Source organism: Lepus europaeus, chromosome 5 (assembly GCF_033115175.1).
Source record: "Lepus europaeus isolate LE1 chromosome 5, mLepTim1.pri, whole genome shotgun sequence".
Classification (NCBI taxonomy): Eukaryota; Metazoa; Chordata; class Mammalia; order Lagomorpha; family Leporidae; genus Lepus; species Lepus europaeus.
Genome location: NC_084831.1, coordinates 145,293,539 through 145,305,710, shown reverse-complemented (window position 1 = coordinate 145,305,710; position 12,172 = coordinate 145,293,539). Strand labels below are relative to the sequence as shown.

At 65.1% G+C, this 12,172-nt stretch overlaps 1 protein-coding gene across 1 annotated transcript; it reads left to right on the top strand.

Annotated features, from left to right (window-relative positions):
- Positions 1–1,201: 1,201 nt before the first annotated feature.
- LOC133759300 (tetratricopeptide repeat protein 34-like) lies at positions 1,202–10,285 on the top strand. Its single transcript, XM_062190217.1, is given in 11 exon segments — positions 1,202–1,301; positions 1,788–1,980; positions 1,982–2,136; positions 2,139–2,343; positions 2,345–2,596; positions 3,597–3,804; positions 4,513–4,741; positions 5,618–5,779; positions 7,601–7,840; positions 8,156–8,301; positions 9,758–10,285. Coding segments are annotated over 11 exon segments (2,418 nt in total).
- The last annotated feature ends 1,887 nt before the right edge of the window (positions 10,286–12,172 follow it).

Sequence of the window (12,172 nt, the reverse complement as noted above, 5' to 3'; positions counted from 1 at the left end):
ATGGGGCAGCATTTACAGCCCCTCGGATTATTAGTGTTTTTAATCTAACAAGGGAAGGACTGACATCCGTGAATGGGGGAACCGCTCAGCCCAGCCACGCATCCCACAGATGACGCATGTGGGGCCTGGACAGACAGCAGCACCCTGGATGGCAGTGACCGCGAGCACTAGATGGTGGGCACGGGCACTGGACAGTACGCACGGGTGCTGGACAGTGGGCACGGGTGCTGGACGGTGGCTGCGTGCAGGCAGGAACAAAGTTTGTCCTTGGCAGCCAGGTCCTTGGGAGGTGAAGCTGGTGTCCAAGCTTCGGCGGAAGAGACCACATGCGAGAGGACCCAGGAAAGGGCCCAGGGCTCAGCAGCGGCACCGCTGCCTCCTCCTCCCCCCTGGCCTGACAGGGACATCCAGTCCAGAGAGGCACAGACACCTGGGGTCTCCAGGTAGCCCCCAGCAGGCAGGAAACCCAAGGGCCCTCCATGCGCAGTCAGAGCCAGGGCCGGTCCCCCAGCAGAGACCCCAGTGCTCCAATTCCCTCAGTGCTCTGCCCCAGGGATCTATTGATTATGGGTGCGGTACAATGGACCTATGACTCCTGGGCCACAGCAAGATGCCCCAGATGTGTGACCTGTGACCCCTGGGCCACAGCAGTAAGCCCCATGTGACTAGACTCTCAGAAGGACAGGGGTAAGGAACTCCCCACACCCCAGAACCCCTGGGATCTCCTTGGACGCCACTCCCCAGGATCAGCTGGGGAGTACAGCTCGGGGCCGGCCTTGCTCTGTGCAGTAGCAACCAACAAGAGGGGCTCGCAGCTGCCTGGACGAGGCGGGGCCTCTTGGTGGTGGTGGTCTCAGGGTTGATCTCACACTGGACTCTGGCCGCCGTGATGCGGGGACAGAGGCAGCTGGGTGCACATGTGTGCGTGCCAGGCCTCCTGCCCCATGGGGTCTGGGCATAGAGGGTTGCTGCTGCTGCTGCCGCTGCTGCTGGGTTTGAAGGAAGTGCTGAGCCCCTGCAGGACCTGAGAGGAACGCCAGGCACAGGGTTGGACAACTGGGCTGGGCTGGGAGCTCTCCTGGGCGCTGCGGGCCCCCCATGGAGTACGGCTGGGAAGTCAGAACCTTGGGCTCCTCCTGGCCCTGGGCCTGCTGCACTGCCTTCCCCCTCACACAGCTCCGTGCACACACGTGTGGCGGGGATGTTCGTGGCGCACCAGGCCCGGCCTGACCCATTGGGTCCTCACAGGCCCATGTGTGCCGACCACTGGCACTTCTGGGCCTCGTCGAAAGAGGCCACAGGCGAGGGGAACCAGGAAAGGGCCCAGGGCTCAGCAGCGGCACCGCTGCCTCCTCCTCCCCCCTGGCCTGACAGGGACATCCAGTTCAGAGAGGCACGGACGCCTGGGGTCTCCAGGTAGCCCCCAGCAGGCAGGAAACCCAAGGGCCCTCCATGCGCAGTCAGAGCCAGGGCCGGTCCCCCAGCAGAGACCCCAGTGCTCCAATTCCCTCAGTGACCGCCAGGGGGCGAGGAAGCTCCAGCTCCAGCTCCACTTGGGCTCTGGGGTGAGGCAGACACAGTGGTGCTGGGGCAGTGCCACCCACCCCAAGCTGGTCATGGGGTCTGCTTCCCACCCTGCTCTGTCCCTGAGGGGCTTCAAGACCCCAGTGTCCTCGCGGCCCCAAGTCCTGGACTGCTGGGCGCCAGAGTGAAAGTAAACGCAAGGGGTCCAAAGCCCCCGGGTAGGGCGGGAGGCCTCGGGCGCCACCTCCCAGGGGGTCCCCTAGGTGAGCGCCTGGCCACCCTGCTGGTCACGCGCGCCGCCGCCGCCTTCTTCCTGGATGGCCGCGCGGAGGACACGCTGCGGGATCTGCACGACGCCTTCCGCGAGAGCCCCTCCGCCGTGCGCCGGCAGTTCCAGGCCGTGCTGTCCATCCAGGACCAGGAGCGCGTCCGGGCCCAGGCCCAGGAGGCCGCGGACTGGGCTTCCCCGCTTCCAGGAGGCCGTGCGGAGCCGCCCCGAGCTCCGCGAAGACGCGGATCGTGAGCTGCAGGCACCGGTGACCTGCGCGCTCCGAATCCTGCTCCGTGTGGCACTGGCCAGGGCCCAGCCTACGCTGGGCACCCACCTGGCTGAGTTCCGGATGTCAGGGCTCTGTGCGAGCGCCTGCTGCAGCCCCCTAGCCCTGGGGGCGCCGCCGAGGACCACGCCGGGGAGCGCGCACTGCTGCTGGCGCAGAGTGGCTTTTGCGCGCTGCACGCCAGGGACGCCCAGGGCGCTGGGGAGGACTTCCCTGCGGTGGTGGAGCAGGGGGCGCCACACCTTGGCAGCTGCGTGCTCGCCTTGCGGCCGCGGGCTGTCGCAGGTGCTGGCCAGCAGCGCCTTCCTGGGCACTTTGGACTATGTCACCGCGTGCGGGCTTTGGCCAAAGGAAGCGCTGTTGGCCACCAAGGCCTTCGTGCCCTGGAACCAGCGCGGGCTGCTGCTGATCCTGCTGCGGGAGGAGGGCCGCCGGATGCTGCAGCGCCTGCTCCCGCCCCGCGCCGAGCTGTCGAAGCCAGGCTGCGGGACCCGACAGCAGCGCGGCCCAGAGTGGTGAGTACCGCAGCGTGGGCCGGGGCTGCTGTTCCTGTCTGGTCCTGCAAGGCAGCGGCGATATTTCTTCCTGTTCTGGGAGAGCTCCCGGGCCACAAGGGACACCTTGGGCTCTGGGTTGGACACAACCCTCCGCCAGACACCGAGAGACAACAGCACCCGTCACCCCCGGTTTCATTTCCTTCTGGTCTTTTCTCTGTGCACCTGCCATACCGGTCACAGCGCTGAGCTTGGCTGTGCCAGGTGTGTATCAGGCGTGCACCTGCTCCCACCCAATGGCCCCAGATGTTTTGCTCTTAGTTCCAAGGCCTCTAGGTGGCATCCTCCCTCCCCTCACCATGGAGACAGCCCTGGGGATGCTGGGTCGGGGAGCAGGTCCCCTGCATGGTCCCTGACTTCGGAAGCCCCTCCCCCCATTTGATAGACTTCAGGACCCAACAGGTGAACGTCCAGCTGCTGCCATTTGTTCTCAATTGGGGGGAGGTGTGGGGGAGGTGCTTTAGCGGGCAGGGGGCAGCGGTGACATCAGCACACACACAGGTCCTGCAGTCCCCTGCTGGGTCCTCTGGAGAGGAGAAACCCTCAGGACCAGGGACTCCCTCTGTTCTCTCTGGGAAGTGTCACCATCATCCAGTCTGCCCCAACCCACGGCCCTGAGCCCACAGGGCCAAATAGCTCCCGCCTGTTTCTGCAGAACGGAGAACTGAGGCAGAGTCTGCTCAGGGTCAGCCCTCCTGCTGACACTCTGCCCGCCCCCAGGCCTGCTGTCTGAAGAATGCCCACCCACAGGGTAGCAGGAGGCTGGAGCCAGAGGCTGGGGCCCAGGGTCGGCCACTAGGAAGGGCAGCCAGGGTCCTGGGGTCGGCGTGGCCCGTGAGTGTCCCTCTGGGAGCCCAGCGTCCTCGTGGCCCGACCTGAAGGGCTGCCCAGGCCAGGTGCACAGAGACGCCTGTGCCCCCCCCACTTGCATGGGTGAGAGGTGCATGGCATCTTCCCACAGGGATGCCCGCGGTGTGTACCAGCTGGCCTCGCTGCTAATGGAGCTGGACGTGGAGGATGAGGCTGCATGCCTGCTGGCCGCCGATGCCCTGTACCGCCTGGGCCGCCTGGATGACGCTCACAGGACCCTGTGGGCAGCCCTGACACAGAGACCACCTACAGCCATGGTGCTGGTGCAGCTGGTGCTGCTGCAGCTGCGCAGGGGCTTCACTTCGAGGCCACCAGGTGAGGAGTCCGGGTGGGCGCTCCGCCCCCCAACCCCATCTTCTGTGCTCCACCTCGCAGGCTGTCCAGGAGACAGCCAGGGCAGGTGTCCCCCAGCGGTCAAAGGAGAATCCCGGCCCGCAGGACCCTGCCTGCCTGGCCCTGCGACCCCTCTGCTCCCCAGTGAGACCCACCCACACCTGGGTGCACGCTCCAGGGGCCTCGCTCTTGGAACATGGGCAGCAGGTTATGTGAGGACGGGGGGACTTCAGGCTGGGGAGGACTGGCCAAGGGTCCTGTCCACCCCTCTGTCACCCCTGCCCTCCCCAGCATCACCCTAGCCCTGGGGGCAACCGCATCCTGGAACAGGAGCTGCTGGCCAAGGCACTGGAGAACGCATGAGCGGCCAGCAGGTGGCGACAGGGGGGTCTCCTTGGGGACTGCCTCAAGAGCTGGGGTTCTGTCCTCCCCAAGCCTTCCTGCTCTGCTCCTGGCTCTGAACTTGAGGATCTGGAAGCCCCTCCCTACACCCTGGCTGGCAAGGTGTTCACCTGTGTGTTGGGAGCCTGATGACCCTGAAACCCCCACCCCAGCCTCGCGGGGGCATAGCGGAGCCACCCCCTGCACTTTCTGGGCTCCAATCCAGGGGCGAGTTGGGAGCACCCCCAGAGTCTCGGGAGCATGGGGAGGACCGAGCAGCTACGCCTGAGGGGTACCATGACCGGCTCCCCCTGCAGCTGGTGAAGAGGCTCATCCAGGCCAGGGACACCGCCTGCCTGCAGCCCACCTTGGATGTCTTCTGCCCCAAGGACCTGCAGCTGCTCCAGGGCCACTGCCACACTCGGGCCCTGGCCATCCTGTGGGCATGGCCAGGCGCAGCCAACAGCAGGGCCTGCACCAGGGATGCCATCACCTATCTCTCTCTGGCCATCTTCGCTGCAAGTAGGGGCTGGCTTCCTGCCCAAGAGGCCCATCCTGTGGCAGGTGCATGAGGGGGTGGGGGAGGGGGGTCTTTGCCGAGCTGCAGGTCAGGGATGTGAGGTCCGAGGACAGGGCTGGTCTCAGGTGTGTGTGCCCCGGGAGCATCTTGGGTGGGGGCACCTTGCACACAGGCCCTGGCCATGCAAGTATAATTGCAATGCCCGAGATGCGTCTGCAGCAGCCGGGCACCAGCCAGGCGTCCATCTCAGCCCCCTCAGCCCCGTGGGCAGTCAGGCCCCTCTCCCAACTCAATCCCCACCCCCAACCAAGAACTAGACACAGTGACCGAATGGTGGGCACCTGTCCTCCCCTCCTGGCTGAGCTCCAGGCACAGGGGCACAGCCCTGGGAGGTGGGACCTGTCCCAGGGCACGGGGGGTGGGAAGTGTGGGCCAGGGGCCTGCCTGCCAGTGGTCCATGGTGGGCCTTGCTGGCTCCCCCTGGCCTGACAGAGGCCCCTGCAGGGGTGGGAGGGGGGACTGAGCGAGTCCTTCCCGGTGGCATTGGTGGGTAAGGGACACGGCTGGTCGCCCCCCACCCCGAGCCGAGCGCTTTGCTGGCCGTGTCCACTGCTGCACATGTGCCAGAGGGCTCCTCCCTGGCTGCCTCCCCCCCACCCTACCCCTTCCTATTGGCTGCCTTTCCCTTCTCCCCCGGAAGCAGCTACAGCACCCCTCCTCTCAGGCTGTCCATCACTCCTCTGGTGGCCGTCCTGTGGCTGGCGCCCCAGCCAGCCCTGATTGTCCCTGTGTTTTGGTGCCCAGAGTCAGCACCCTCTGCCCTGTTGGGTCGGTGCCAGGATGAGCCACAGCCACATCCTGACTGCCCCCTCCCACAGGGAGCCAGGCCAGTGAGTCCCTGCTTGCCCGAGCCAGCCGCTATGGGCTCCTGGGCCAGAAGAAAACCGCCATGTTCGACTTCAACTCCATGCTGCGGGCCGAGCCAGGGAACGTGCAGGCTCTGTGTGGGTGGGCGCTTGTGCACCTGGCCCTGGGCCAGCAGCAGATGCTGGATCCACGTCCCCACCTGGGGCTGAGTGAGCAGAGAGGGAGGAGACCCAGAGCCATGCTGAGGATGGGGAGGGGGCCCAGCCATGCCCAGCAGCGGGGTACCCACCAGAACCCCAACATCAGTCCCACCTGCACCACCAGGCACCCAGGTCAGGGCCACTGCCCTTCTGTGCCTGCAGCCTCAACCTGTGCTGGGCACCTGTGCAAGCTCTCAGGGCACCGGGGTCCTCCCCAGGGAGCTTCCCCCATCCAGTCCCACCACGGGGTGTGGGCCAGGGGGCTCCTTTCAGCTGTCTGGTGGAGGCTGCCAGGGCAGTGTGTTGAGAGGGGCTCAGGGACGTGAGCCATGGGAGTAAGTGCTGGCATCGATTAGTCATGTCTGCTGGGGCACAGCCAGGTCAGGACTTGATTTGCCTGCTTTTGCGTTGAGTCTCTGTACCTCTGCAGAAACAGCTGCCATTGAACATAAGGGGCTGTGGTTCAGGCCGTCAGGTGAGAGACCCCCTCACACCAGCTAGGCCTGTGTGCTGGGAGGGCTTTCAGGTTCATTGGTTTCTTTATGACTTTTCTGTGTCTGCCACTGTGCCACGCAGGACAGGCCCTGACCTGCAGGGATCCATGTCCTCACCCAGGCCCGCTCCCCTGGATACCCACCCCGGTGCACAAGTGGGAGGGGGCCTAGTCCAATGAGGGGACTCAGCCAAGTTGCTTGTCCTCTCCACGCCAGTTTCCCCTCTGTGAAAGGAGATGGGTGCTGGGTGGCCACGGAGCAGAGAGGAGACCCTGGGGACACGGGGAAGACACGCAGCCGGGGACAGCACCCAGGGAACCACGGCTGTGGACCTCAGAGCCCAGAGGACATGGTCACAGTGACAGCCAGAAAGAAGGCCAGAGCTGAGGGGGGGGTGGGGTGGGTGCCGGGATTGACCTGCAGGAGGAGGGAATCCCACCCCAGTGGCCTCAGAGACTGGATGCAGCGAGCCCCCTCCTCGGAATACAAGACCTGCCGGGAGGAAGCCACAGAGAGATAGAGACACGAGCCGACCAGCGAAGGACCAGTGCCCCATCTGGGGCATCAGAGACCCCCAACCAGGAAAGGCTCTGTGCCTGGTGGATTTCCCCGTGAAGCACCAATGTTTAGAGAGACCTGCAGAGGAGGGAGAGACCCTGACCCCAGAGCTAGGCAGGCGCCAACTACAGAAAGTGGGAAATGGCTCAAAGACCAAAAAAAGCAAAGCTCACGTAGACTCCACATAACACGCATTTTCACAGACTGCTGAAGCCCTCGTGCAAGACCCCTTGTAAACGTGGGTGCACACTCAGCCAAACACCCACAGAGCAGATCCAGCCGAGCTGGAAGGGTCACCCCGAGAGCAGGAGGCAAGGTTGGCTCCACAAGGAGAACCACTCCTCACATCAGCTCGGGCAGCAGAGAAACGGGTGGTGGCCCAGGCCCCCTCACCCCCGCCACCTCCCAGGCTGTGCGGGGCAGGATCCTGACTCCCGACCCCTCGGGGCACAGCCCCCAGTGGCCCAGGCAGGAGGAGGAGCCCCAGGCCAGCAGGCTGCCCTCACTGGGAGGGGCAGGCATGGGTGCTGGGAGGGTGTGCTCTGGGGGCCGTGTCCAGCCTTGTTCAGGGGCTCTGGGCAGCTCACTTCAGGACAGAGGCCAGTGAGAGATCCCCTCTGGTGCCCAGCAGAAACGGGGTGGGGGGTAATGGGGTTGTCGTGGCCAGAGTGGGGCAGGCAGGGCAGGGAGGGGCAGGCAGGGCAGCCCCTCCAGACGGAGCCCCACCCCCACCCGCCTCCCTTCCAGGAAGCCGTGGCCAACAGCCTCTCTGCCCTGAAGCTGGACCCGGCCGCTGTGGTGAGGCTCGACATCCAGAGCCTCCTCGCGCAGGGCCTGCACGCTCACTGCCGGGCCCTGCTGAGCCGGCCCCTCCGGGAGGACGACGCCCAGGGCCTTCTGGCCGCTGGGGAGGCACTGGTCCAGATGGACGGCGGGCAGCCCAGTGGGCACCTGCTGCTGGCCAACGCCCTCATGGCGCTGGGTAGGCCTGGCCTGCCCCGCCCTCTGACCTGATCGGCAGGGAAAGCGACCCTGGACAGCAGTGACTTCTGAGGACCCAGGCATGACCGCGGACCCCCCCCCTCTGTGCCCCACGGAGGCCGGGCTCCGCTCGGGTGGCCTGTGCCAGCAGCTTCCTGAGAGCAGGGTCCCCACTTCCGTTTCTGCTGGGGCTGGTGGGGGGACGACCCCTTGCGGTGACCATGGGGAGAGGCAGGGGCTGTGTCAGCTGGTGAATCCCCGTGCCTCTGCCCGCAGCCCCTCGCCCACGCCCACCCACCGCCTCCCACCCCCACAGGCAGCTATGAGGCAGCCGGTGCCCGTCTGCAGGGGCCCCTGCGCACCGCTCGGGCGTCCGTGGCAGCCATGGTCGAGCAGGACGCCGCGGACCTGGACTTCCTGCTGTGACTGCTGGAGGCCTCCAAGCGACAAATCCTCGCCCAGGTGCGCCCGCAGGGTGCGCGTCGCGTGTGCAGTGGGCGGGAGCAGCATCACCGGCGGGCCAGGGTCTCCGGGGGGCAGAGGGGAGACCCCTCGGAGCCTGCCCTGCACTAAGCCCGCCTCGCGCAGGGCGGCGCCACAGCTTCTCCCGGGCCTGCGCGTGCCGGGGGCTCCCGTGGCCTCAACCGACAGCGCCTGATGGTGGGCTGGGTTCCTGAGCCCGGAACCGGGGGCAGGCGCGGGGGTCTTGGCTCCGAGGTGGGGCCGGGTGGGGCCTCTGAGCTCACGGGTGTGGGGCTGGGCGGGGCCTCTCGACTTGGGGGGCATTCTGGGGAGGCCTCTGGCTTTTTTTTTCCTTTTGTGAAAAACGTTTATTCTGAGAATCTGCAACCCGAGTCTAGAACAAGCCCGCGCGCAGAGCTGTGGCTGCTTCACTGTTACATTCACGATCTAGGAAGGCGACAAAGCCCCTCAGGGGCGGATCTGCTCCCGTCTGTCAGGTGTGTGACCAACGTAGCCCTGTTCTGCAAACTTTGGTAAAGTTAGAAAGTCAACAAACCACTCAAAAAATAAAACAAACAAAATGAAAACCACCAACCGAACCGCAAGTTATGTTTCTGGGTGCATGTACAGTGACTACAGAGGAATTTCATTTAAAAAAGCGTGCGTAAAAAATCCACAAATTCCCCAGGCGGGGTCTCAGAATTCTGATAAGCACCTGGGCGGGGCCCCTTGGCTCTAGGAGAAACTGGGCGGGGCCTCTGGGCTCTAGGCGGCCTGTGCGGGGCCTCTGGGCTCGGAGGCGGGGCTGGGCGGGGCCTCTGGGCTCGGAGGCGGGGCTGAGGCAGCATCTCTGAGAAGCTGCGGTCTTGCCTCTCCAGTGCACAAGGATGCTGAGCAACGCGAGCAGAACCGGAAGTAGCCGTTCCCCACTTACGGGGGCTGGCAGCCGGTCCCCCCACTAGGTCTGCGTGCTCCTCCCGCTGCCCACCCAGCCCAGCTGTGTGGGGCCTGAGCGCGCCCTCCAGGCCGGGCCACAGTCTGGGGCGGGGTCTCCGTACAGCCTCTCCCGGGGGTTCCTGAGCCCAGGAGGGTGACCGACCGAGGGGGCTTCAGCTCGGCCCGGGAAAGGAAGGCGCCGGCGGCACGGCCGGAGCTGGGCACTCCCCGCCGGTCCTGCCCTGCTGAGGGGTGCGGTGGGGCCGGGACTGGCGGGCGCGCAGAGGCCTGGTCAGCAGCCTGCTTGTCCCTCGGTTGGTTCGCTGCCCTCCCGGCTTTGGGTCGCGGAGGCCGGTGGGCCGCTGTCCTGGGGGCGGGGACAGCCTGCAGAGGACCAGTGGGAGGGGCTGCAGAGCCAGCTGGGATGCAGGGAGCGCAGGGAGGGGGCCCCAGAGGTGGGCTGCGCAGGGCACTGGCTGGGCTGACCCAGGCTCTCTTCCTCCCTCCCTCCTCTGTGCAGGCCGTTGCCCGGGAAGCCAATGCCCTCCTGGACACGGGGCGGCCGTGGCAGGCGCTGGGCTTCTGCTCCCTGGCCATGCTGGCCTGTGGTGGGGGTGCCTGCCACCTGCGCCTGCGTGCCACCTGCCTGGCCCAGCTGCAGGAATGCGACCGAGCCCTCAGGGACCTGGACCAACTGCTCCAGGAGGGTGCAGGGGATGGGGACCTCCCGTGGCAGGCAGAGGACCTCTGCTCCAGGGGCCGCCTGCTGCTGAGCCTGGGGGACGAAGTGGGGGCTGCAGCGGCCTTCAGCCAGGCCCGCACGCTGGCACCTGCCCCTACCCAGAGCAGCCTATGGGGGCAGCTGGGCCGGACCCCCACCGTCTGCCTGTTCCTACACCATGGGCAGCGCTGCCTGGAGCAGCAGCGCCACGCGGAGGCCTGGACAGCAGCCCAGAATGGCCAACTGGTGGGCCCCAGCCACCGTGGCCTGAAGCAGTTGAAGGCCAGAGCCCAGAGAGGGGTGGACTCGGGCTGCCGGCTGCACTGACCCAGCCATGGCACCCCGTCATCTTCACCCTCAGGGAATCGCCCATGTGGCACCCCAGAACGGGAGGTGCCCAGCACCGGGGTGGGTCCCAGTGGGATGACCAGCCTCTGTCTTTTTGATCCTGGGAGTAAAGGGACAGCTTCCTGGGAGGGTCATCCCAAGGCTGGGGACCCTGGCACACACCTAGAGCTGGGAGGCTGAAGCAGCAGCCCAGGTCTCCTGGCTGCACAGGACGAGGCCACGCCCTCACGCTGTGCCTGGAAGCCCCTCCTTGGGCCTGAAGCTGCCTCCCACCTGGGCCCTGGCCTGAGTCTCAGGGCTGCTGCTGACTGCTTTCCTGGAAGTCACACACGGGGCGGTTCCCTGTCTCAGGCCGTGGGGGGCCCAGTGAGCCTGCAAATCCTGAGCAAACCCCGCTTGGTACTTCCCTGGAGCCGGAGACAGCGGGGGACTAACCGTCCAGGCAGGCTCTTGCTTCCTGCCTAGGAGCACGGAGACCCCTCCCAGGAGGGCCGGGGAGCCCAGCCGTGCCCTGTCTCTGCCCATGCTGCAGCATGCATGAGAGGTGCTGGGAGACTGGACCCCAAACCCTGTCCCGGGCCGCCTGCCCCAATCTCTGCCTGCTTATCCCTCAGGCATGAGCCACAATGTCCCCACCCCTCATCTCCTGGTAGGCACCTGTCCCACCCCAAGCAGCAGAAGTGGCCCTGGGGGTCAGCAGCCCCACACTCGTCCCCTGCGGGCCCTCCAGGCACCCCTGGCCCTGCTGGACTCTGACCACAAGGACAGGGGCTACAGGGTCAGTGCCTCCCACGGTGAGGATGAGGGGACTGGGAGTCCACGGTGGGGGGGTGGGGGCTCCACTGCCTCTCTCCTCTCTGCCTCCCCACTCAGAAGCTCCCAGGAGGCCTTGGTGAAATTTCCTGGGGCACCATTTTCACCAAGTTTTTCCTCTAGTGTCCACTATCATCCTTCTGTGTCCACCGTGTGCTCATGGGCTCCACAAAGATGGCCTAACTGTGCTAGGAGCCAGGGATGGGGCCAGGTTCCGGTCAGTGCCCAGGCAGTGAGGTGAGGACAGGTGCCGAGTGGCCGGGCAGCGGTGCTTCTGCCCTTGTCCTCCCCACCCCGGTGCCCTGCCCTGTCCATCCCTGGGAGGCCATCAGAGCTTGGCTGCTGGGTGCAGACACCCAACCTGCCCAGCCCCTCCCACCCCAAGGGGCAACAGTACCCTTGGCTCATCTCCCAGGGGGGGCACTGGGCTACCACCGAGTGTCAGGTTGAAGCCCTCACCCCCCTGGGGGTGGAAATGGGAGGTGATAAGTGGTGGGAATCACGGGGGAGAGGACATGGCTGCGCCCTCCTCAGCATCTGCTGGAGCCTTGGCCTTGAACCCCAGCCTCCAGACTGCAATAAACTCCTGTGCATTTTCAGATCCAAAACTTAGTTTTGTTCATTTAATTTCAGTGTAAGGACATTCTATAATGTAATAATGCCACTTAAGAAAGTAAAACCCTATAGGTGTCCCTTACATCATTTGGAATACAATAGAAACACCTTAATTTAGGCACTCTTGGTGCTTCATGACCAGATTCCTGCATACTTTTCACACATTCAGATACAAAGCTTACTTGAAAGCCAGCTTCAGACACCATCCAACACAAATAGAACATTTTTGCAAGTCCATGATTATACTTGCTCATTTCTCTCCCAGATTTTCTTATACCAGAATCCTTGTCATGGCTCTATAATGAGTTTACTGTCCATTTCTAGTCCTTTTATTATTTTTTAACAGTCTATTTTAGAATCCATTCCTTGGACCAGGAGATGGAGCTGCTGCGCGAGTGCCTGGGGGTGGCCGTGCCCGCGCGGCTCTGCAAGGTGGCC